The 27,245-nt window shown below is 41.3% G+C and overlaps 1 protein-coding gene across 3 annotated transcripts; it reads left to right on the forward strand.

Annotated features, from left to right (window-relative positions):
* The first annotated feature begins 204 nt into the window (after positions 1-204).
* Positions 205-19,458, forward strand: LOC137017153 (uncharacterized). Of its 3 annotated transcripts, none has more exons than XM_067381129.1 (7): positions 205-279; positions 2,112-2,266; positions 2,584-2,643; positions 2,881-3,441; positions 3,567-4,172; positions 14,434-15,581; positions 15,769-19,458. In XM_067381129.1, the coding sequence occupies exons 2-7, from the start codon at positions 2,245-2,247 to the stop codon at positions 17,371-17,373; spliced, it is 4,002 nt and encodes a 1,333-aa protein (XP_067237230.1). In that variant the 5' UTR covers positions 205-279; positions 2,112-2,244; the 3' UTR covers positions 17,374-19,458. The 3 variants fall into 3 exon arrangements, with proteins under 3 accessions (XP_067237230.1, XP_067237232.1, XP_067237231.1); XM_067381131.1 differs by having other exon boundaries at positions 2,612-2,643; XM_067381130.1 differs by lacking the exon at positions 2,112-2,266 and having other exon boundaries at positions 214-279.
* The last annotated feature ends 7,787 nt before the right edge of the window (positions 19,459-27,245 follow it).

Below are 27,245 nucleotides of genomic sequence, written 5' to 3' on the forward strand. Positions count from 1 at the left end.
TACTGATCAGCTAACAGAAGTTCTCTGAAATTCATAATTTCATTCTGCTTTATTGTCCATCTATTTTTGTTGCTGAAAATCATTATAGTCTTTGCGATTTACATTATGCCTCATTCCCAAAGGAACTGTACGTTGAACTTTTACCCACACCTGTTGTTCAAGATAAACAGTAAAAGTTTTGACCTTTGTATCATGACGACTCCACCCGTACATACAGATTTCATCTTGCTCTCATACAGCAATGAGGACATAAACTTCCAAGAATGACTTCTAAACCAGGTATCACATTTCATTTTAAATACATCATTTGTTATATGAAATAGGCCTTATAGTCAGGGTAGTGCCATATTTAATTTTTGACAGAAATGAAAATGAGGCTGTAATGGACACAGAAGTAGGCCTAAATTGTGTTCAATGGATTGTACTGTTGTTTAACATTATGCCAATTATTTATCTAATGAAATGTCTTTCCAAAAAAAAAAAAAAAAACTTTCAGTAGACAAAAATTGAATAAAACAATTTCAAAAGTTGTACTGTAAGTTGTGAAGTGTGATTTAGGACCTTTATACTGTGCGTGTCATTGTGAATACATATGATGATGATGACGACTGATTGTATGACGATCCCTCACAGAATCCTTTCATCCATGTTAAATTCAATAGTAATTAATGTAGAGTAGCATACAACACAACATAAGTTTAGTTTAATTATGAATGTACTGTATCAGGAACAAATCAGTGTTAAAGACACTGTCTTTCAGTGTTGAGAGCAGGGCTGTGCCCACCATTGAGGTCCTATGTATTTTTCAGGTGTTTATAATAAAGGTTGGGAAATAATAGCCTAATATTAACTCTATTTTTATTGGTGCTGCAATGAATTGCACAGTGCCAAGATAACCAACCTTCTCATCTGAGCTGCCTCAGCAGTCTAAAACCACAAATCAAATGAAAGTAAGTGAATTATATGTTCATAGACACTGCTGAGAGCAGCGTGCCACAGTTGAAAATTCTGTCATTAATTACTCACCCTCATGCTGTTCCACACCCGCAAGACCTTTGTTAATCACAAATGAACACAAATTAAGATATTTTAGTTGAAATCCAATGGCTCAGTGAGGCCTTCATAGGGAGCAATGTCACTTCCTCTGTCAAGATCCATTAATGTACTAAAAACATATTTAAATCAGTTCATGTAGTACAGTGGTTCAATATTAATATTATAAAGCAACGAGAATATTTTTGGTGCGCCAAAAAAACACAAAATAACGACTTATTTATTGATGGCCGATTTCAAAACTCTGCTTCATGAAGATTCTGAGCATAAATGAATCAGTGTGTCGAATCATCTGTTCGGAGCGCCAAAGTCACGTGATTTCAGCAGTTTGGCAGTTTGACCCGTGATCCAATTCATGATTCGACACACTGATTTATTTATGATCCGATGCTTCCTGGAGCAGTGTTTTAAAATCGGCCATCAATAAATAAGTCGTTATTTAGTTTTTTTTGGTGCACCAAAAATATTTTCGTCACTTTATAATATTAATATTGAACCACTGTACTCGCATGAACTGATTTAAATATGTTTTTAGTACCTCTATGGATCTTGAGAGAGGAAGTGTCATTGCTCCATATGAATGCCTCACGGAGCCATCGGATTTCAACTAAAATATCTCAATTTGTGTTCTGAAGATTAACTAAGGTCTTAAGGGTGTGGAATGACATGAGGGTGAGTAATAAATGACAGATTTTTTTTTTTTTTTTTTTTTTGGGTGAACTAACCCTTTAACAGCCATAAAGTAGCTAAAGAATTTGTAAACGAGAGAAATAATCAGTGATGCACACAAATAAACTTATCTAATTTCTAAATCTAATTTCACCATTTTGAATTTAAAATATATGATTTAAGTGATTCAGGTCATTTGTAACTGAAAATGTGGTGAGACAACGAACAGGTGTTTTCATTGGCATAATATTAATAATTAATGTGCACATATTGTTGAATTTAATAAACTTAGTTAGCTTTACTGGTAGCCTTCAGCCTTTGGATGCTACTGAAATGGGACCATGAAAAAAGGTGTTACAAATCATTCAGTTTAATTTACTTTTATGTAGTTCAGTAGAACAGTGAAAGCAGTGAAATCCGTGAATCTCATACAGGATGAGAAAACAGACAGACGTCAGAAGTCAGAGATGATGTTTGACTGAAGACTAAGGACAGACACAGAGGAGAGAACAGAGTATAAACATGTCAAGCGCTGACACCAGAGGTGAGGATGACAGATAGATTCAAATGACTGTTCAGGAACATTTTATCAAATTCATTCAATAGACCAAATAAGAGCAGAGATATTATTAATATTATCATGGTTTCTTCACTGTATATTCAGAAAAAGTTAAAATGAGCAACATTCTTAGTTTTCTCAAGACAACACGTCAAAAAACGCTAAAGTGATTGTATTTTTTAAACTGATTTCTCAGCATCTCTCTTTCATATTTCTGCTTGTAAGCATTATTTAAAGATGGTTTCTATTGGTTTGTGTTACTGTGATGATAGAGTAAAATAGAAGATTTTCTTTTCATACAGTGATTTTTGCCCACAATCCTCTTTGCAGAAGAAGATGGAGCAAAGAAAAACCCCCTATGAGTAAGTCTTTTTACAGATAAACAAACACATGAAGTAATTAAGAGAATGTTGAAATTATGGGCAGATTGACCCCTTAAAAGCAGAAGAGATAAATTCAGCCTTAAACACCTCCTACTGGTGTATTATGTCCATTTTGAATAGTGATGTTGGATTAAGTTCAAGATCTTAACATGTTACATATCACATGAGCTCTGTGATAATGTATGAAGTGAGGATTGTGAATCTCACTCTTTACAGTGAGGATTGTTCTGCTGGGGAAGAGCGTGTCAGAAAACAGTCAGGTGGGAAACTTCCTGTTGGGACGAGCAGCGCTTGACAGTGAAGCTCCTCCAGGTGTTGTAGAGAGAGTTGGAGGAAGATTGAAGGACAGACATGTGATGGTCATCAACAGTCCTCAGCTGCTCCAGACACATCTGTCACTCCGTCACATCACACAGACAGTGAAAGAGTGTTTGTCTCTGTCTGATCCAGGACCTCATGTGATCGTTCTGGTCCTCAAACATGATCAGTGTTCAGCGGAAGATCAGGAGTGTGTGGAGAAGGTGCTGGACTCTTTCTCTGAGAGGGTTTATCAACACACCATGGTGCTCACCACACAAGAGTCCACTGAAACCAATGACATCCTACAGAAGATCATTCAGAAATGCTTCAACAGACACTTCAGTCTTCAGAGAAGCAGCTCTCCTGATGATCTCCTGCAGGCGTTTGAGGACATTATGAAAATTAATAATGGATGTCACATGGATTGTGCTGAAGCTTCACAGTATTTCTCAATGAAGCAACAAGCCACAGAAAGACGTGAGTGTGATGATATTTGATGTGCCTAATGATAAACGGACCATTTTTAAATGAAGTTCAAGTTAATTTTACTATTAACTGTCAAGGCTGAACAGGCAGGCAAACTCATGAAATGTTCTTCTCAGTTTCAGAGGATGTGAAGCTGAATCTGGTTGTGTGTGGAAGTGACAGGACATTAAAATCCTCCATATCAGAGCTGATCCTGCAGCAGACCGACATAAAATCAGATGTGGATCTTCATAGACGTCAGATCAGTCTGGTGGAGCTTCCAGTTCTTTTCAACACTCGTCTCTCAGAGGAGGAAGTGATGCGTCTGACTCTCCGCTGTGTGTCTCTCTGTGATCCTGGAGTTCATGTTTTCCTCCTCATTATTCCTGACACTCCACTGACTGATGAAGACAAAGCAGAAATGGAGGAGATCCAGAGGATCTTCAGCTCCAGAATCAACAAACACATGATGATCTTCATAATGCAGAATTCAGAGCATCAGACAGCAGAACTCAATGAAGAAACACAGTCTGTCATTGAGAGTTTTGGAGGACGACATAATTTCTTTGGTCCCAATACACAAGTGTCCACATTGATGGAGAACGTTGAGCAGATGTTGGAAGAAAACAGAGGAGAGTTTTACTCCACAGAGACATTTCTGGAGGCACAGATGAAAAAAATACTGCAATTTGAAGACATGAAGAAGAAAATTAATTCACTGGAGACACATTTACTGTCACCAGGTAATTGACCAGAAAATTAATTTGGTCTTAAATGTTAATTCTGTAGTTTGGAGCTAATTATATATCTTACACATTGAGAATATGTTTGGCATGAAGAGTCACATGAATGGTGTACCCTCACAAAAACTGTACTCAATCACTTTAAAAAAAAAAAAGTGTTAAAAACAATCCTCTCACTCATTAGCTGCCGCCAACATGGTATTGGTACTTAAAATACATAAAGAACAGAGCTGCTCATGCTTGCTAAAGAACTACTAAATTCCCCTTTAAAGGGCTATAAAAATGACAAATTTAAATTTCAGTTTCATTTCATGAGAAAGTGCTACACCACATCCATAAATGTTGGAGAACTATTAAATAAAGTTAGGGATGAATAGGGAAAGAGGAAGGGGGAAAGGGATGGTAATCAGGTTGACCCGGGCATCTGGCGTTGGCAGCCAGGAGACTTATAGTGGGGGAATCATCTCAGTTAAATGTAAGACGAGTGATTAGGACCCCCTATACAACCTGGAAGGGAAGAGAACAGAGGATGGTAAGGATAGTTGAATTGATGAGAGAAGGAAGGAAAAGGGAGGGTTTGAGAGAAAGAGACAGAGTACTGTTAGGTGTGTCCCAATATAAGAAGGTTTTGAGAAATCAGGAAATTGGTTGAGGCATGGCTGGGTCCTGAACCTCAGTTAACTAGTTCAGTGGAGGATTTGATGAAGTGAATCTTGTGGCCAGTTTTCTGGTTTCAGTAAGAAAGAGTGGATCATTGGGAGATGCTCAGGCAACATGTCTGGAGAAAACATATTTAATATTAGGTTAGAATGGGCTGAGGAAGGAGTTTAAATGGAAGATGTAAATAGGGTATGATGCTCCTAAGTGTTCCGTTTTGCTTCTCCAAAGAGTAAATATGAGAGTATATTAAGAGTGGGTGGAAATGTTAGAGAGGCAGGGATAGATAGATGGATTGAATGTGGATGAAGTAGGGGCAAAATATTACATCGTAGGATGCCAACAAAAGGCAAGGAGGAACATGGTCTGCGTCTCAATGTGCATACTGTCCATCCTAAATAGTTTGTGACACTAGTAATATTCAATACTATTTAGGGCGGATAGGGTGGATAGTATGCACATTGGGATGCAGGGATGGACTCTAAATAGCTTCAGTGAAGGGACAGGATGCAGAGGCTAAGTCAGTCATAGGTTAGTAGAAGGCATTTGTAGTGGCAAGATAACCTTTGAAACAGTTCCAGCCCGTTAAGAAAGCTGAAAGAGAGCTTGGGGCAAGGCAATTATAGAAGTGATATTTCTGGCTTGCTGGGTTAGTTGAAGATGTGTAACGCCCCGGGTTACTCACTGTAACCCTGTTCCCTGAAAAGGCGGGAACGAGAAGCTGTGCTTTATTCAGCGCTATGGGAACGTCTTTAGTCGTGATCACCTGTGAATATATGTGTAAAACAACGTCAATGAAACTGACCTATTTATAGCCTCGCGTGACGTCATTGAAATGCGTCGTAGCGAGGCTATAATTAGATGTGCCACCTGTGCATCAGATAGACGACTGTGCATCGTCTGAAGAGCAGTCCAGAGACATCTCAGTGCGGCAAAGAAGCGCAGCTTCTCGTTCCCGCCTTTTCAGGGAACAGGGTTACAGTGAAGTAACCCGTGGCGTTCCCTTTCAAAGGCTACACTCTAAGCTGTGCTTTATTCAGTATTATGGGAATGAGAATACCCACGCCGCCACACTGTGTGTCCAGACCCCCAGGCTGTGAAGTGTGTCACAAGCACAGAGAGTCTCAGACGCTAGCTTGTGATGTCGACTCAAGGACATGAGAGCCCGGAGTAACATGAACATCCAAACTATAAAACTTTATGAATGTGTGCAGAGAGGACCAACCTGCCGCATCACAAAAATTTTGTAAGGGGGCGCCCCCCGTCAAAGCTCTAGAAGAGGCAACCCCCCTGGTGGAATGAGCCCTGATGCCCGTTGGCGAAGTTTGACCATGCGCCTCATAAGCAAGGGCAATAGCATCTCTCACCCAATGTGACATGATGTGCTTCGTGGCGGCCGCACCCCTGTTATGGCCGCCATGACAAACAACAAGTTGCTCTGACTTACGCCACTGGCTAGTGCAGTGGACATAAGTCAGAAGAGCACAGACTGGACACAGTCTGTGAAGTCTCTCCTGCTCTGGCGTTGTGAACGGCGGAGGGCAGAAGGCTTCAAGAGTGACTGGATGCAAGTTCGAGAAAGGAACTTTAGGCAGATAGTCAGGATGAGGATGCAAAATAGCTTTCACCATTCCTGGGGCAAAGTCTAAGCAGGATGGCACAATGGACAGAACCTGCAAATCCCCAAGTTATAGCCATAAGAAAAAACATTTTCAGAGTTAACAGCTTGTCAGAAACTGACTCTAATGGTTCAAAGGGGGTCTCAACCTGGCCTTCTAAGACTATTGCTAGGTCCCATGAAGGGATCCTAGTTCTAGAAGGAGGCTTAAGCCACCTGGCTCCTTGAACGAAACGAGAGAGCAGGACATGCTTGCCCAATGGTACCCTGTCAATCAAAGCGTGGCAAGCCGAGAGAGCGGCCACATAAACCCTGAGAGTGGCGGGGCATGTACCTGTCGATAACTTTTCCTGAAGGAAGTCCAGAACTGTAGCAATTTGGCACTGCATTGTGTGCAGTACACCATCTTTCAAAGACACCCCATTTGTTGGTATAACTTGCTCTAGTAGAGGGAGCTCTAGCATTTAAAATAGTCTCGATAACTTGAGGTGAAAGCCCTGTATCCCTCAGTTGGTGCCCCTCAAGGGCCAGACATGAAGATTCCACATCTCTGGCCGGGGATGAAATATTGTCCCCTGTGCCTGAGACAGAAGTTCCCTCCTGCTCGGTATCGCCCAGGGCGAGCCGTCGAGGGAGCAGAGTAACTGGAGGAAAGGCATACAGGCGCATCGAAGGCCATGTATGCGCCATCGCATCCAGACCTAGGGGAGCTGGGTGACTCTGAGAGAAGTAAAGGGGACATTGCTCTGTCTGATGGGAGGCGAAGAGGTCCACCTCCGCCTCGTAGAATCTCAGCCATATCTGTTTCACTACGTCTGGGTGAAGTTTCCACTCCCCGCTCAGTAGTTTCTGTCTCTACAGTAAATCCGCTCCCACATTCTGGTACCCAGGAATGTACACTGCCCTCAGTGACAGGAACTTGTTCTTGGCCCAGAGGAAAATCTGTTGTGCTATCTTGTTTAGATGGTGTGAACGCAGACCTCCCTGGCGATTTATATAAGAGACTGCTGTTGTGTTGTCCATCCGCACTAGGACATGGCAGCCTCTCAGCTGCTGGAGAAAGTATTTCAGGGCCAGAAATACAGCCATCAGCTCTAGGCAGTTGATGTGCCAGACGAGCTGATGGCCCTCCCATTCCCCTTGGGCTGGACGGCCATTTAAGACCGCTCCCCAGCCCATCAGGGAGGCGTCTGTCGTTAGCAATCTGCGACGACATGGCGCATGGTGCCATCTCTCGTGACTGCGCTAATATTAGCCAGTCGTCTATGTAATTCAAAATGCGAATGCCCTGAAGTCGCAATGGAGTCAGTGCTGCATCCATGCATTTTGTGTATGTGCGGGGTGATAGGGCTAGGCCGAATGGAAGAACCCGATACTGGTAGGCTTCGCCCCCGAAAGCGAACCTCAGGAACCTCTTGTGTTGTGGCAGTATTTCGATGTGAAAATATGCGTCCTTGAGATCGATCGTGATGAACCAATCGTACTGTTGGATTTGCGACACGACCATCTTTACTGTTAACATTTTGAACTTTGACTGAACGGTTCAAGCCTTGACGATCTAAGATTGGACGCAACCCCCCGTCCTTCTTGGGAGTTAGGAAGTATCTGCTGTAATAACCTGACTCTCTCTCTAGACGTTCTATAGCCCCTTTCTCCAGAAGAGATTGCAGCTCTCGTGACAGTGATGTCGCTTGCCCCGGCTTCACAGTAGTGGAGACCACGCCGTTGAAACGCGGAAGAAGACGAATAAATTGGATTCTGTATCCTAATTCTACTGTCTTTAGAACCCACGCAGATACCCCTGGCAGTAGTTTCCACGCTGCCAGGTTTTCTGAAATGGGCACTAATTTTGATACTTCCCTTTGAGGGGATGTTAGGTGTTCCGCGTCCTGATGTGTTACAGGAAGCAACAGAACATTTCGCTGGAAACCGCTGCCCTCTGAAGCACCAGAGGTGGCGGGGAAGGAGGGTTTACGTGGAGATGTCGAGAAGGGGCGGGTTTTAGGTGTAGTACGCGCCCCGTCCTGAGGGGGGCCATCCCCACGGGGCTGGGCGCAAGACCATCAGGACGACTTCTTTTTCTGTAGAATGTTCCTGAGGTCTTGCCTGGGAGGTTGCTGCAGGCGGCGAGACGGTCCCAAATCCTTATGAGGGGGAGCTCGACTCGCCACACTTTGTTTCTGTACCTCCCTTTTCGAAGGACCGGGTTGGGGCTGGGTGGCCGACGGCCCCTCCCCTTGAGTGCGGCGAGGAAGGAACTGCGCGAATGCTTCCTCAGACTTCTCACCTCCCGAAACCTGTTGACGACTGTGCCAAACAGACCGAAAGGTGTCACTGGCGCATCAAGCATAAAAACGCGGTGCTTTGGCCGATAGCACGGACCGTCTGCTTGGTGGCACGGAGAGATAGATCTGTGGCACGACGAAGTTCTGAGAACTCTTCCTCGTCGATGGTGGTACCCCCACTCAAATCCTTTAGCAGGTCAGCCTGATATGCTTGCAACACCACCATGGTGTGCAAAGCAGCACCAGCCTGACCCACAGCTTGAAAAGCTTTACCCACAAGCACTGAGGTGGTTCTGCAGGACTTTGTGGGGAGGGTAGGTTTCTTTAATGACAATGCTGATCCAGGCGAGAGATAGCTCACAAGCGTCTCTTCAACCTGGGGCATCGTCGTATACCCCCGTTCCTCAGCGCCCACGATAGTCGAATAAATCGACGTTGAGGGCACAAAGATCCGGGAAGTATACGGTTTTCTCCATGATTTAGTTAATTCATCATGGAGGTCCTCAAAGAAGGGGAGAGATTGACGTTGAGATCCCTCCCCCTGGCCACCAGACAGAAACCTATCCTCTAACTTTGAGCGTTTGGGGGTCTCTTTTTCCTGTGGCCAGTCTAGCTGTAATGTGGCCACAGCTCGAGTTACTACCTTGAGTAATTCCTCAACTGCTTTATCATCACGTGAGGAACGCTCAGAGGCAGCACACTCGAAAAGAGATTTGTCATCCCCCGCACGAACTGAAGAAACACCGGAGCACGCTTCAGGATCGCGCGAAGGGACGCGTTGATCAGGTGACAGAGCGGGCGAAAGGGGAGGACCCGTCTCCCGCTCGTCAGCCAAATCCAACTGCGAGCCCCACGAACGTACCGTAGGTGCTGACTCTTGGAAGTAAGCCAAACGAGTGCAGAGCATTTAAACTGTGAGGAGATCAGAGTGCTTGCATTCACCGCTTTCTAACGAACGCAAGAGCAGCGTGCTCTTCCCCCAAACAAACAAAGCAATACTGGTGTGTGTCGGACATAGGACGTGAGCACGGAGGCACACACGGCTTGCTTTGCTCGCTCATACTTTTCTCTCAATAAAGATATATATATATATATATATATATATATATATATATATATATATATATATATATATATATGTGTGTGTGAGTGTTAAATTTCACTTGCAGCAAGCAGAGATGAAAGAGGAACATATGAGAGAAAAGTTCTGCGCGCTGCTTACTGAATCTAACTCCTAACAGAGTAGAGGAAAGAACGATGACAGGGCTTGCTTTTTCTTTGAACTGACTGTAATAGTACTGTTTGAAACACACAGACTTTACACACAACTTCACAGAGTGGACTCTGAAGACAAAAGACCTGCTGATGCACAGGTGGCACATCTAATTGTAGCCTCGCTACGACGCATTCCAATGACGTCGCGGAAGGCTATAAATATAGGTCAATTTCATTGACGTTGTTTTACACATATGTTCACAGCTGGTCACAACTAAAGACGTTCCCATAGCGCTGAATAAAGCGCAGCTTAGAGTGTAGCCTTTGAAAGGGAACGTATCACAGGTATTTAATCAATTAGCTCAAATCATGGGTGAAATATATGAATATAAAAAAATCATCACGTGTTATGACTAATTATAATATAGATTGCCCAAAGAGGGAATTATGCACATATACTGTGAATTGATTACAACGTATTGTAATAATTACATACAGTGGGTATGGAAAGTATTCAGACCCCATTAAATTTTTCACTCTTTGTTATATTGCAGCCATTTGCTAAAATCATTTAAGTTTTTCCCTCATTTTCCCTCATTAATGTACACACAGCACCCCATATTGACAGAAAAACACAGAATTGTTGACATTTTTGCAGATTTATTAAAAAAGAAAAACTGAAATATCACATGGTCCTAAGTATTCAGACCCTTTGCTGTGACACTCATATATTTAACTCATGTGCTGTCCATTTCTTCTGATCATCCTTGAGATGGTTCTACACCTTCATTTGAGTCCAGCTGTGTTTGATTATACTGATTGGATTTGATTAGGAAAGCTGCACACCTGTCTATATAAGAGCTTACAGCTCACAGTGCATGTCAGAGCAAATGAGAATCATGAGGTCAAAGGAACTGCCTGAAGAGCTCAGAGACAGAATTGTGGCAAGGCACAGATCTGGCCAAGGTTACCAAAAAAGAAAATTCTGCTGCACTTAAGGTTCCTAAGTGCACAGTGGCCTCCATAATCCTTAAATGGAAGACGTTTGGGACGACCAGAACCCTTCCTAGAGCTGGCCGTCCGGCCAAACTGAGCTATCGGGGAAGAACCCTTGGTGAGAGAGGTAAAGAAGAACTAAAAGATCACTGTGGCTGAGCTCCAGAGATGCAGTCGGGAGATGGGAGAAAGTTGTAGAAAGTCAACCATCACTGCAGCCCTCCACCAGTCGGGGCTTTATGGCAGAGTGGCCCGACGGAAGCCTCAGTGCAAGACACATGAAAGCCCACATGGAGTTTGCTAAAAAACACCTGAAGGACTCCAAGATGGTGAGAAATAAGATTCTCTGATCTGATGAGACCAAGATAGAACTTTTTGGCCTTAATTCTAAGCGGTATGTGTGGAGAAAACCAGGCACTGCTCATCACCTGTCTAATACAGTCCCAACAGTAAAGCATGGTGGTGGCAGCATCATGCTGTGGGGGTGTTTTTCAGCTGCAGGGACAGGACGACAATCGAGTTGCAATCGAGGGAAAGATGAATGCGGCCAAGTACAGGGATATCCTGGACGAAAACCTTCTCCAGAGTGCTCAGGACCTCAGACTGGGCTGAAGGTTTACCTTCCAACAAGACAATGATAGCACACAGCTAAAATAACGAAGGAGTGGCTTCACAACAACTCCGTGACTGTTCTTGAATGGCCCAGCCAAAGCCCTGACTTAAACCCAATTGAGCATCTCTGGAGAGACCTAAAAATGGCTGTCCACCAACGTTTACCATCCAACCTGACAGAACTGGAGAGGATCTGCAAGGAATGGCATAGGATCCCCAAATCCAGGAGTGAAAAACTTGTTGCATCTTTCCCAAAAAGACTCATGGCTGTATTAGATCAAAAGGGTGCTTCTACTAAATACTGAGCAAAGGGTCTGAATACTTCGGACCATGTGATATTTCAGTTTTTCTTTTTTAATAAATCTGCAAAAATGTCAACAATTCTGTGTTTTTCTCAGACTATTTTGAAAGAAATTTTATTCTCTGGCCACGAGAATAAATTCCTATTATAGCATCAAAGCGCAAAGCAATGTTGTAGAAACGAAACGTAGAAGTGACTTGGTTTTCTGAATGAGCAGCAGAAACAATCGACCATGAATATAATGTATTTAATATATGAAACTACGAATACATAGACTACATATACACTAAGAATACACAAATATGGAAAACGAAAGTAAAGTCAAAGAAACAGAGGTGATCAAAAGAGTGGCAAATTACAAACAGTTAACCTTTGAGAGCCAGCAAGGAACCTCAGTTTACACAAATTTTAAAAGGTTGTTAGTTGCATAAGTTCAGAGTGCTGTAGTTACTGCCTTTCCGTAGAGTTTCAATGCACTTGGCTTGGAGCGATTGGTCCTTTTCAGGAGGGTGTTCTCCGGCGGGTTTTCCAAAGCAAGGTTTTAACTTGAAAGTAAGATAACTGGAAATAAAGAAAAGAGTCCGTCTCCTAGGAGATGGAGGATGACGAAGGCTTGACAAACGTAAACTTGTGCCAAGAAGATCGTCATCCCGATGAAGAGGAGTGATGTCACCTCGGCTCCCGCACGAGCTCAGTTCTTCTGGCCAATTTCTCCACTGCCGCAGAAGTAATGTCAAATCGTAGGCAAACCAGTGCCCACTATAAGCTGAAGCTGAAGTCTCTAGAGGGTGCTGCATCAGAGTAAAATGTAATGTCACTGGGATGAGTGATGTAGTCAATGTAGAAAAGAAAATGTAATGCCGTTCCAGGATGAGAGAAATTGTTGCCAGAGGCACATTTCCATTTGCATGCAACATCTAACATGACTGTTGTGGAGAGAGGGGATGGCTGTTGCTTTCAAAGGAAAATTGGACAAGAAGGACTTCCCCTGAGTGATTATCCAGATGCTTTGAACGGACGGATGGATGGACGTATGAATGGATGGATTGGTGGATGGAAAGACAGGGGGATGGAAGGTTACGGAATGGATGTATGGATGGATTGGTGGATGGATGGAAGGAACTGAGGTGGCCTAGAAGTGCTAGTATTTAATTTCATGGTCGATGGTAGCATATTGCATGAGAAGACTGGAGCTGAGATGATACTGTTAGTGCTTGGAATGTGAGCAATGTGGGGAGAAGACAAGTTGATTATTTACTATTGTCTTTTAAGAATAGATCAGTTAAAAATAGAAATGGAGGTTGAAGGAGTCCAGATTGCCCTGCGTGTGGTAGAATCCCATGGGTTGCTGAATATGTTATTTGGACAGAAGAGTTAGCTGTTTGAGAAATGTCAGAGTAAACAGGAGCCATATTGCTGTAAACTGCAGCTAATTTGTGAGCATAGCTGCTGAGACAGGAGAAGGGTGATGGACTGCTGTAGCTGGCCGAGTAGGAGGGGGGATAGACTGGTTGAAAATAGAAATAGAGGTTGAAGGACTGAATAGTTAAAGGGTTAGTTCACCCCAAAATGAAAATTCTGTCATTAATTACTCACTCTAATGTCGTTCTACAACAGTAAGACTGTTCATCTTTGGAACACAAATTAAGATATTTTTGATTGAATTCTATGGTTTAGTGAGGCCTCTATTGCCAGCAATGTCACCTCAAGATCCATAAAGATACTAAAAACATTTAAAACAGTTCATGTGACTACAGTGGTTCAACCTTAAAGGGATAGTTCACCCAAAAATGAAAATTTGATGTTTATCTGCTTACCCCCAGGACATCCAAGATGTAGGTGACTTTGTTTCTTCAGTAGAACACAAATGATGATTTTTTTTAACTCCAACCGTTGAGGTCTGTATTATATTTTGCACAAAAACAAAACAAAAATAACAACTTTATTCAACAATTCCATCTCCTCGCTGTCATTCTTCTACACGTTCAGTGCTTCCAGATTCTATGTTAGAATGCCGACTCATTACTGAACATGAACAGCGTCGACCAATACAGAGTCGGCGTTCTGACGTAGAACACGGAACCGCTGCACTGTGTTCACTGCATAAACAGCATAGGAGACAGACATAGAAGAGAAGAAAATTTCTCAAAATAAGAACTTAACAGACATATATATATATATAATATTCTGGGACTGACCAAGCAGAGCAGCAGAATTTTGTCAGGGTCACCTTTTCTCTGGTGGGTTGCAAAGAGATGAATAACTGGGCATGCACAAACAGATAAGCACAGCAACGGCCTCCAATAGTGGGCCGACCCAAAGCTGATGAGCTGGGAAATTGAGCACTGTCTGAAGATATCCATTTATGCCTGGCCAGTACTTCTTGGATGTATAGGTTTGGAGGCCGATGTTCCACTCGTGGGCCGATGTCAGGCAGATGTATATGTGCTGTCCGGGTTGGTGTTTCTAGGTGGAAGGTATTTGGGGTTTTTAGGTATGAGGAGATGTTTGTCTGTAATATTTGTAGAATGTAACTGGGGTTTAAAACTGATGAATTTCCTTTTACTGGTTCAACAGAGAGTGAAGATGATGTGAGGATTGTGCTTCTGGGAAAAACTGGAGTTGGGAAAAGTGCAACAGGAAACACAATCTTTGGAAGAGATGCATTTATAGCAGAAACATCTCAAGAGACAGTCACTAAAGAGATTCAGAGGGAAACAACGGAAATCAAAGGCCGACTTGTTACTGTGATCGACACTCCAGGACTATTTGATCCTGAACTTGCTAATGAGGAGATCCAGAGAGAAATCAGCCACTGCATCTCCATGATCCTGCCTGGACCACATGTGTTCATCATTGTGCTCAATTTAGGACAACGTTTCACTCAAGAAGAAGCAGCATCAGTGAAGATCATCCAAGATACGTTTGGTGAGAAGTCTTTAATGTACACCATGGTGCTCTTCACCAGAGGAGATTATCTGAAGGACAAAACTATTGAACAGTGTTTGGGAAAACCTGGATCTCCTTTGATGAAGCTGATTGAAGCATGTGGAAACAGATACCATGTGTTCAATAATAATCAGACTGGAGACCGAACACAGGTGTCTGATCTACTGGAGAAGATAGACAACATGGTGACAGCGAACGGAGGGAGTTTCTACTCATGTAAGATGTTCAGAGAGATGGAAAGAGAAAAACAAGAACAACAGATGAAGATCCTGATGGACAGAATCAGAGAAAAAGAAGAACTGATTAAGAAACATGAAGAGGAGAAAGAGAGAATGAAGATGATGATGAAAGAAGAAAGACAGAATCAGAAGAAAGAGAAAAAGAGAAGAGAAGAAGAACTCAAAAGAGAAATAAGAGAACAAGAGAAACACCAGAGAGAGATACGAGACAAGATGAGACGAGAACGAGAGACATTTAAACATGAAATAGAAGAAATGAGGCAAGAAAACAAGAAAGTAAAAACAGAAACAGAAAAACTTCAGATCAAATATGAGTCTGAAATAGACAGACTGATGAATGAGAACGAGAGAAAGAAAAGAGAAAAAGAGTTTAATGAAAGAGAAGCTCAACAAAAGACTTTTGAAGAGAAACTAAAACTCCTTGAAGAACAACATGAAGATGAACTAAAGAGAAGACAAGTGGAGAGGAGAGAGGAATATGAAAGACAGATAGAGGATATGAAGATGATCTGCTCTGAAACTGATGATTTACTAGAGGTGAGTGTCCATGTTACTAGCCTTATTTTATTTACTCGTAAAGCAGTAATAGTAATGGTATTAAAGGTGGTAACAATACTAATACTATACTAATAATAGAGCAGCTCCAAACTAAGACAATCAATGTCTCTCAGCTTTTCTAATTCATTGCTTACTGAATGGTTTGTGTTGGTTTCAACTCTAAAAGGTCACAGCTTACAGGAAACTGGAGACCGAATACAGCAAATGGTCCTGGAGGCTTCGCAGTGCCATGATGGAAATTGAGAACAAACTATACAATAAAATAGAAAATGAAGTAATTCATGAAGTTAAAGAAATTGATCTTCAAAGAGAACTAAAGACTACAAGTGAAGAAGTGAAAAAAACAATGTTAGAATTCTTTGAGAAAGACAAAGATAAATATATATTGATTCAGTGGAAAACATCATTTGAAAGCAAAATCAAAAGTTTTCAGGATAATATTGTGAGAGAAACAAAGAGGAAATTAACTGAGATTCTTCAGCAGCGAGACCTGAAGAAAAAGACTGATGGTCAGAGGACATATAATGAAAACACTCTCTATGAAAAAAGCAAAAAACTTGCCTTAAAACTCAAAGACAAAACAAATGATGAACAAACACTGAAGAAAGAGTTTGATTTGTTCTGGGACAATTTGAAAATCTTCAGGGAAGCCATTGAACCTGTAAGATATATTGAGAAGAAGAGAGAAGAGTACTATAGTGTTTTCCAGAAATACTGTGATGGATCAACATCAGCTGCTATTTTTGGTGAGATCATCTGTCAGAAACTGAAAGAGCCCATTGAGCAGAGTGTCTACATGAAGATTGCCAGAGATCTGACTGATGAAATGAGATCAAACTGTGAATCACTGAATGGAAACAGATCAAATCTGGAGAAACACATCCTGAAGACACTGGCACAAAAGGAAGATTTTGACAAATACATGAACTACATTCATAATGCCAGAGATCATTTCAAGAGTTTCATCAGAGATGAAGTCAGTCAGTACATCTCTGATAAGTTCAGTGTCGGTGTTTTACACAAGATGAAGGAGAACATTGAACTCCTGCAGCAGAAGATCATGAAAGCAGCACATGAATCTACTGAACATGTTCAAGTGAACATAGGACATGTTGGTTTGTGGTTGAAGAGTTTCACACAGAAGCTCTCAGATGTGCTGATCTTCTCTGAAAAAGACCTCAGTGGAGTGAAACATGATGCTGTTGATGATTTCAACCTCCTAGAAGATGTGATGAGACAAGAACTTCCTGTTATAATGTCTGATATCTGCAGTAGATTCAACACAGATATATTTGATGAAAAGCTTTACCTCAAGTTCAGGCCAAATGAGATTCTGAACGATCACTTCTGTCGGTACTGTTGGGTTCAGTGTCCGTTCTGTAAAGCCATCTGCACCAAAAACATGGAACATAATGGAAAACACAGTGTTCATTTCCACAGAGTGAGAGGAGTTAATGGCACATATTACCGTTCAACACACAACCTCTGTTCTGATATTTGCACAAATTTAGTTTTAAGTGATCAGTATTTTAATACATCAGAAGGAAGGTTTCCATATAAAGATTACAGAAGAGCAGGAGGAGATTATTCCTACTGGAGTATCACTCCTGACCTCTCTGAACTGCCCTACTGGAAGTGGTTTGTGTGCAGATTCCAGAAAGATCTGGAAAAATACTACAGTAAAACATTTGAGGGTTATGGTGAGATTCCAGATGAATGGAGAAAGTACTCAAAACATGAAGCTATTCAGAGTTTGGCTCAATATATCTGACCATTATGTCTCATCTCAGATTCTTTTAAGATCACAGGTTGAGACACAGTAAGACTCTGAACTCATCTACACCTCATCACAGAGAACATGAAGAGTACGCTGAATACAAGCTGGTAAAGAACATTTTCAATCTAAAAGTGTTCTGGCTCCAGATTCACGGAAATCTTTTTAAGGAAGAAGTTAAGAAAGTTCATAGGATAAATTCTAAAACATTCAAAGTGCTCAAATATTCTCATAAGTACATCTTTTTTTTTTCTTCATAAAAAAATGGTATGCTTTGGTGTTATTTTAAAGGCTGGTGATTGCTGAAATGAAAAGCATCTCAATTCTTTTAGAAATGATTACTGTAGTTATCATAATTAGCACACAGACTATTTTGGTTGTGACATTTTTAATAGGAGTTGTGGTTGGTTGTGACTGGTTTAATGGGAGTGCATCACTCAGTGTTGCGTTTTTATTACACTGTGTTATGTTAAAATAGTCATCTTGGGCCACAGGTGTGGAAACACCCTGGATGGACGTCCCGTCAATTGCAGGGCTCACACACACAAACACATTCACACAATATGGTGTCTCCATTTGACCTATGCTTTGGTTTGTGAGGGAAACCAAAACACCTGGAGGAAACACAGGGAGAACATGCAAACTCCACACAGAAAGGCCTCCTAGCTGAGCTGGCGCCAGTGCACTCACTATACACCTGCTATAGGTGGAGAGGAGAGAGAGTAATCGAGCCAATTCACTCGTTGGGGATTATTAGGAGACCACGATTGATAAGGGCAATGGAGGGAATTTGGCCAAGACACTGGGTTACACCCCTATTTTTTACAAGAGGAGCCATGGGATTTTTAATGACCACAGAGAGTCAGGACCTCAATTCTCAGTCATCTGAAGGATGGTGATTGTTACAGTATAGTGTCCCAGTCACTATACTGGGACGTTAGGACCCACACAGACCACAGGGTGAACACCCCCTGCTGGACTCACTAACTCCACTTTCAACAGCTACCTAGTTTTCACAGGAGGTCTCCTATTCACGCACTAACCAGGCTCAACACTGCTTAGCCTTATGCTGGGCACACACTGCACGATTTTTAAAGTCAAGGGACCACTATTCTTCTCACACCACATTGCTGTCTGGCATACCACTTAGTTGATGTTGTGTTCACACTACATGACGAATTAGCAACAGGGTCACACATTACACAGCTTTTCAATAGGAAGAATCATCAACAACTCTATCTGGTTATGAACTTAGATCAGCAATGAACAAAGACCATTTTCAGTCCTTTCAAATAATTTACCCTAGAAACATTGCATTTTTTTAACCTGCTTGAATCAGAATGAGATTTAACAGATATGCTTATTGTGTGTACAGTGCCTATAGAAAGTCATCATACCCTGTGAAAATCTTTTGTATTGACGCCGATACAAACAGTATGCTAATTGTCAATTATCTTTAACATCTCAAAAAATGTGCTTTAGGGTGTAACAGACAAGCTTGTTACTAAGTCTTTTGTCTGCTGTTTTCTTCCTCATAGGGGTGCTATGGTGCCTAAATGGGCTACTTAAGTAAAGGTGAGGCAGTAGAGGAAGTTAGCATAGTAGCAGCAGTAGAAAGCATTGCTTGACTGCATATGTGCTATGTCCTGGTTGGGAAATGTTCCATTTCAAGCTCAGTTTAAAATAAGGATGTGTTTTCTTTCCTGTTATTTAAAAACGTTATTGAACTTGTTTGACGTTATTGAAGCCCATATGGATGTAAGCTTGTGGCTTTTGGCTTACTTATGGCTGTACCTGATTCGGAAGAGTCTGGAGCTTGAGAACTGCTATTGTGTGGTGTGAATTCATCACCAATAGTTGGATTATTTATCGGCTAAGGGACAACTTCAACTTTGGACATTGTTGGATGAACTTCATACCCTCAAATAAGACTCTCACACACATCCATTTTCACATTATTGAACTGTGCAACCTAATGCCCAATTTCTGCAATGCACCTATCCATTACATTGTTTTGTATAATGTGATTGATTGTCATGTTCTTGTATTTTCTTTTTGTGTGGTGATAATTATTATTATTTTTTTTTCATGGGTGTATAAAAGAATATTTGATTCATTTGGTGAGCATCTTTTCCTTCTTAATCTGTTGTTAGACAAACTGAATCCCCCTTAATTAAAGGTCCCATATTGTGTCCATTTCACAAGATGTAATTTAAGTCTCTGGTGTCCCCAGAATGTGTCTGTGAAGTTTCAGCTTAAAATACCTCACAGATCATTTATAAATCCATGTTGTAAATACCCATTTCAGACTACCGTCAAAAACAGGCTGTTTTCGCGCATGTGCCTTTAAATGCAAATGAGCAGCTTTGCCCCGCCCCCTCCACATCATAGTTCCTGCCTCAATCGGATCCTCTGCCAAATACAAACAAGACATCTGCTTGGTTTTGATTATCACCTATATCGCGACCACTCTCACGGATAGCATAGTTTTACTTTCATCTTTAAAGTTTATTATTTCCAATGGTTTCAGTTAAAACATCTAATGAATCGTTTTCTGAGCTCACTTATCTGAAGCACACACACACACACACACACACACACACACACACACACACACACAGACTGTCAGACGTCAAGTCTTATGAGTAACTTCTCTTTCACAATTTTTTTGTTTTGTTTAAATTGTCAAATACACACAAGGTTCTGTCAAAAACACACAAACACAGTCAGTTATGTCTGTAAACGTAAATAGCAGGCAACATTATAGAAATCATATGTGTATATTAGATCTGTGGCGCATTCCCTTCAAAAATAAAACTAATCCACTGCGTTCAGCGGCTCAGATGTCAGTAAACAAAGACTGTTATGTTCACTCTTACATCCAACAACAAAACATCTCAATTACTTACCAGACATTGTTGTCACTACAGCTGCTCGAGACTTGGGTAAAGTTGGTTTTATATTCGCACATTCGGACTTCTGATAAATTCAGACTTTCCAATAAATGTGCAATAAATTAATGTTTGCGAATTTTAAGCAGCGACATGATATTGACAACCAACGATTGTCAACTTACAACATTTTTCACAGTCGATCAAAATAGGCAAGTATTGTTTTAATGGCATATTTACTTGTGAATGTCCACTGAATGTCCAATGTAGTGTGATTAACAAGGCTATTAAATACGGATGTCCGAATGTGCGAATATAAAACCAACTTTACCCAAGTCTGCTCGAGCGCGGAGAAAATGGCGGACAGCGGACAGCGTACAGCTTGCTGAGGACAGAAGGGGAGAACTGTCAGTCAGTGGGCGTGGGCGTGGCATGAGTAATGTGACATTACTCCAAAGAATATACACTAACAAGAAGCGACACTCAATAAAACGTTCCACTGCAACACTGGCGCCCAGCAGCAGCCCTGCGTTTCTGCCATTTTGGGATGAAAGTGAGTCGGCAGTCCACTAGTTTCTCTGGCAATATCAGCTGCTTTGTTAAAAAAAAAACATACATTAAAGCTGAAATCCAACCTGAATGATGACAACACAGTATAAAATACTAGATCAGTAGTGATCATCAAATCCTTTTTACTGTTTATTTTACAGACTTTGTGTTTAAGTCTTCCACTTTTTTCACAAAACCTTTGCTCTCTAGAAACCCAGTCAGTTTGGGTTAAAATTCTTTAAAAGGCTTATAAACACTGGATTATTACCAACATATGAAATCAAATTATCATGCATGCATCAGAAAAATTGGGAATGTTGGACAATAAATATATGAATATAAGAGCTTGATTTTGCAGTGTTGTCTAATGTCTGTTAAAGCAAAAGTGTCCAAAAGTGGGAATTATGGAATTATACTGTTATTACTATTACTCCACTAGGTCTGAAATATATTGTTCAATGCAAACATGATGATCTTAAATTTATTAACCCTTTAAGACCTAAAGGCTTTTTTCGAGTTTTTTTTTTTTTTTTTTTCTGAGCGACACACACAAAAGTAAAGACTGAGCAATGTGAAATGTGAAGCATTCCAAAACTCTAGCAAGGAGAGTCAAAATGTAGGTATCATTTGCTAGAAAACATTTTAAATTTTAAGAAAATATAAATTACATTACATTGGGACATTTTCTTGCTGAGAAACAGCTGATAAAAGACAAAAAAATATATATAATTTTTTAAAAATAATTTTTTATATCTTTTTTTTATTTGACATAGAATAGCTCAGGAACACAATAAGATCGCTAAAAAAATATTTTTTGGTGATGCTTTCCTATATGTGAGCTGCATCTGGTTCAAATTTCGTGGTGATATTACAAAGAATAGTTTGAAAAATTGTTGTTCATTTTTTCCGCAGCCAGGTGGCGCCAACGGGCGGTAAACTCCGGTTTAGAGGTGCTTCTCAGCACTCGTTAGGAGTTTTTCAAAATGGTAAATTTAAAATAGATGCATTAAAAAGATGAGATTCTAAGCTTTAAAATGATATCTATTATGTGTTATTCCACGTTGGAAAACGAACATGGATGGGTCCGGGAACATTGGATACACACTGCTTCCCGGAGAGATGAGAGACATGTTTTTAGCCAAGTATGTTAAATCATTCCGTGAGTAATATCTTGTGATCAACGCAATATATTATATTGATTTTGGATTCATTTTAATCTTGAGAATCTGCTTTAAATATTTATGTGCAATTTTCTATGATCTGTGCATTTTTCATGACGTTATGAGCACGTGAAATATACATACTTGCATTCAGTTAGCGGCTGTGCTATTTTTGTTGTAAACGCATATTACTCAGACTCATTAGAGGGTGAAAACAACACAACAGAAGCATGTTGGAGGTATGAAAGTTTACAGTTTTTTCCAATTGCTAACACACAATTTTTCAAACTAGTCTGGTTTTATCAAAACACTTAACACAATTCACAAAACCACACACCCAAACTGCAAAATACCTCATATATCCTGCAAAATGAAGCACTGCAACCGAAACTACACATAACATTATCAAAATCAAACTTTTGCATGAAATGGCACACACTTCATTCATATTACCAGATTTTTGCCTAACCACCTACACACTGTTGGGCATAATGAAAAGCACCCCCATCTTTAGTATGCTTTGCCATAATACTAAAATATGTATCAGATTGTTCACATGCACAGAAATATTTGCAGATATAAATGCATTTTTATTTTTTTTCCTTCACTACAGTAAACAAGTCAGTACAACATATGCACAGCAGATATATTTACATGGGACTGAACAAAAATTCTTACAAAAAAAGTAAACTGAAAAAGAAAATTTCTGAAAAAAATATTACAGTAAAAAAAAAACAAAAAAAAGGGCAAGAAAAATAATTAGGCAGCATCTTGCCGCACAGCCGGGTCTGGCCACAACGCCTCGTCAACATCACAGGCAATATCTTCCCTTGCCAGACATCGAGGGAAGAAGCGCCTTGAGTGCCTTATCCATCCCTGAATTGCACCCACATCAATCTCATCACATGCCTCTTCCATGGCCTGCACAAGAGGCATGCGCACAAAGGGCTGCCGGTCGTATACCTTCCACCGCCATGCCGAAAAGAATTCTTCTATGGGGTTCAGAAATGGTGAGTATGGTGGGAGGTATTGCACGAGAAATGTTGGGTGGTCAGCAAACCAGTTTTGGACTGGGGCTGCACGATGAAAGCTCACGTTGTCCCATACTACAACGTACCGGTTTCTTTGATGGTCTGCATCATTCATACGCTCTGGTGGTATGAGAATGTTGTGAAGTCTGTCCAGAAATGTGAGAATATGGGCTGTGTTGTATGGTCCAAGTTTGGCATGACGGTGGAGGACACCATGCATATTGGAGATGGCAGCGCACATTGTGATGTTCCCACCACGTTGGCCAGGAACATCTATAATGGCTCTGTGGCCAATGAGGTTTCTCCCTCTTCTTCTGGTCTTTGCTAGGTTGAACCCAGCCTCATCTATAAAGATGAACTCATGTGGGATTGCATGAGCATCCATTTCCAGTACTCCCTGAAAACAAAGAACAAAAATCACTCAATATGGTGTTATCCAGTACACTGGGAAACAATGTTGTGTGTAGTGTACTGCAGTCAATATAGTACTTACATCCACATATGCTCGTCTGAACTCTTTGTTTCTTTGAGTTTCTCTCAAACGGCACCTTATAAAGTTGCTTCATTCTGATTTGGTTTCGCTTGAGAATGCGAGCCAATGTGGACAGACTAACTCGTTGAATGTTGTTGAATAAGGTGTTGTCTTGGATGATGTGGCTTTGAATTTCTCGTAATCTGATTTCATTATTTTCCAAAACCAAGTTTACAATGGCAGCTTCCTGTACCCCGGTGAACATTTGGCCCCTTCCTCCACCATGGTGTCGTCTCTCAGTCCTTTAGAAAAAATAAAATAAAAATATATATAGGGCTTGGACAATGCAGCCTAAATATTTTCCCCCACAGTAGAGTACATTGTACAGGAAACTTGTACAGTTCATGAATGGCTGATGTCATACACTAAGTAAACAGGTGTCACCCAACTGATACACTATGACATGGGGTATACTACATGTGTACTACATGAAATTTTGGTTACATACCTGTTCTCCAGTCTAAAGGTCCGGATGACAGAGGCGACAGTAAAACGGCTCAAGTTTGGCTGCACTCTCTGTCCAGCCTCACGCATTGTCAACCCATGGTTGATGACATGATCTACTAAGGTTGCTCTGATTTCATTTGAAAGTGTTTGTCTTCTTTGGCCATGAACTCCTCTACCTGCTCTACCGTTACCTTTCACTCTTCCTCCCCCTCTTATTCTCAACCTCCCTCTTCCTCTTCCTCTTCCTCTCTCTGCAATGTCTTCCATTGTTGTTGTAAAAAAAAAAAGGTTCTCACCTGTGGTCTTTTCATAGTGCTTACATCCTGATTGAAGTGTTAACAATTAACCACTGAGGTGTTTGGCCAGGTGGCACATGTAATTGGCCAATTAGCTCATGTAGTGTCATTTTGAATGGCAGTGTTTTGAAATGGCAAACATGTGACTTTATGTCAGATTGTTGTGTCTTATGCAGAGAACTGTATTTAGTGAATTTAAAAAGTGCTATTTTAAAATGCAAAATGTGTGTAAAACAGAAAAGGTGTTTAGACTTTTGGAGACTTGAGAAGAAGTTTTGCTCTCTGTGTGTCAGTTTAAATAATTGTGCTGTGCATGTCATTTTAGTGTGTTAGCAATTGGAAAAAACTGTAAAGTCTCTGGTTTTGTATGCAAAAAGAATTTTTGTGCTACCTATATGGATTCAATTTTTATTGGCTTTTAAAGAGCGCCGACGCTCCATCCGGTCTTAAGGGGTTAATTATTAATTTACTATTAATAAAGGTGTAAAGTTGCATAAAATGGAAATACTCAATAAAAAGTAGGCTAACTACGTTACTCAGATGGATGAATGGTTGGATTCCACAACTGGTAAAATAAAACAAAAGACAATACAACATTTACTGTGGGAGCCATAAAATTTACTGGTGACTTAATTTAAAAAAAACTGTTCTATTGCGCTTCTGATTTGGCAGTGAAATTCGCCGATTTTGGGTGTATAAGGCCGGTTTCACACCGCAAGCCGCAGCAGAGCAGAAGCAGCGCATATTTTTTCGGTGTCCATGTTAACAGATGAGAGCATTCATACCGCACGCAGAGGCTGCGCGGCAGCGCGGAGCAGGAGCAGAGCAGAAGCAGCAGTGCCGCGATCGTTTCGGCGCTGGGTCTATTTTTGCTGCGCTGCTAATGCTCAATTAAAGTGAAAGTACACCTTTGATGGACAAAATAAATATGATTTCACACAAAAAAATGCTCAAAATGCACAGAATAAGCATATCTAGTGTGTTTTATCAAGAATTGAAGTATGTCATGAAAGAAAATCAATATTAAAAAATATTTATAGAAGATTTACTCTTTTTTAATTATTCAGTTTGGGCTAAAGTATGGTATATTATAGAAAACTAAACTAAACTAGACAGAAAATATGATATATAAACATTATTTTAGTTATTACACAAACAGCAATATAGGCTCTTGCATACCCAAATCAAACCTGAGTTTGCTGTCTTGTAAACATGTTCATGCGTCAGATGATGTAAAACACAAAGCTTACCTCATTCGTGTGCAGCAATGGATGACACGAGGCTTTTATTTATTTATTTATTTATTTATTTATTTATTTATTTATTTATTTATTTATTTATTTATTTTTATTTAGGCTTTATGTTTATATGTGAGTGTTGGACACCTTGCATGTTAACAAACTTCCAAGACTATCAAGTTTAACAATGACCAACTATAAAAACAAATTTATAGAGTTGGCTGAGAGAGTGAAGGATGGATGGATACATGAAAGTATGCGTCTTTCAGATCTATCGCTACAAACCAGTTCTCGGACCTGATCTGAGGGATGATCTGTCTGAGTGTAAGCATTTTGAACTTCAACTTCCTTATTGATCGATTTAACACACGTAAATCTATGATCGGACGCAACCCTCCATCCTTCTTCAGAACAATGAAGTAGCGGCTGTAAAAGCCCGACATTTTGCTGGGAGGGGAAACCCTTTCTATAGCCCCTTTTTGCAAAAGCGTCGTCACTTCTTGCTCCATCACCAGAGACTGCTCTGGGGTTACCACTGTAGGAAGCACCCCGTTGAACTTGGGCGGTCGTGAACCGAACTGAATTCTGTAGCCCTGTTCTATCATGAGCAGCACCCACTTCGAAACATTCGGGAGATTTTTCCACTCTTCCAAATATTCTACTAAGGGAACCAGTCTCTCGAAACTGGTCTCTGGTGTTTTTTGAGCACTTGGCTCGTCCATCTGACGCGGCGCACCGGCAGACAGGCGAATCACGTGCTGGCCGGCCCTCCTCGGAGGATCGGTGGAGACCGCTGCGCCCTGACTCACACTTGGTGGCAGGGTTGACAGAACGGTCCCCTGAGGGCACCGAGGAGGACCCGATATCCGAATCCTCCCGGAGGGGGCTTCCCCTTTGAGAGATCCTGCGCCACTAACGTCAGGACCTCTTCTTTGAAGCCTTCCGAGAGATAATGACGGTCCTCAGATCCGCCCTACCTCTGGAAGGCTTCGCCTGTGCCGCCCGTCCCGGTCCCCAGGCACTGCGTGGGGGAGTATGGGAGGCGACACTGGCCTTTTGTTGCGCTCTGTGCGCAGATGTTGCTGAGGAGCTGGCTGTCGGCCGAGGCTGCTCCCGCCCAGCAGCCTCGGGGGGATGAGAGCGGCGGGGAATAATTTTAGAAAAAGCTGCTGTTTTTTTGCGTGACTCCTGGAACCTGTCGACGACCGTTGACATTGCGTCGCCGAACAGGCCACCAGGAGACAGCGGCGCGTCCATAAGCATGTTTTTGTCACGCTCTTTAATGTCTGACAGATTTAACCACAGGTGCCTCTGTGGTTAAAATAAGACAAACGAGATACAGAGAGCGCTTGCTGAAGACAACAGAAGCTGGCGTGCTTTGTGTTCAGGTGTGCTTTATAGCTTCCTGATCCGTGACGTAACCCGCCTCTGACGTCGCGTCTTTTCATTGGTTGGATACAGAGGTGCTTCACGAACACAAAATACAGAGGGTTCCCATCACATCATCCGACGTAGCGTCGATAGTTCCCACAAAAGGGAACTGTACACACAAATCCCTTCATTTCTCATTGCCTACACCATGTTGTCATTTAGAAAGCACTGGCATTCAATATTGTTCACTCAAGTCAGCATAGCTTGAGTTCAGTTAGTACACAGTTACCCACATGGAAACACTAAGAGTCAAAATTTATCACACATCAATCAATACCTTCAATGTAAAGATAT

Source organism: Chanodichthys erythropterus, chromosome 3 (genome assembly GCF_024489055.1).
Source record: "Chanodichthys erythropterus isolate Z2021 chromosome 3, ASM2448905v1, whole genome shotgun sequence".
Classification (NCBI taxonomy): Eukaryota; Metazoa; Chordata; class Actinopteri; order Cypriniformes; family Xenocyprididae; genus Chanodichthys; species Chanodichthys erythropterus.

Excerpts from the sequence above, each read along its gene's own strand:
- LOC137017153 (XM_067381129.1), top strand. The coding sequence starts at position 2,245 with ATGTCAAGCGCTGACACCAGAG. Across the intron at positions 2,644-2,880 it reads CAAAGAAAAACCCCCTATGA|TGAGGATTGTTCTGCTGGGG; the intron begins GTAAGTCTTTTT and ends CACTCTTTACAG. Across the intron at positions 4,173-14,433 it reads GACACATTTACTGTCACCAG|AGAGTGAAGATGATGTGAGG; the intron begins GTAATTGACCAG and ends CTGGTTCAACAG.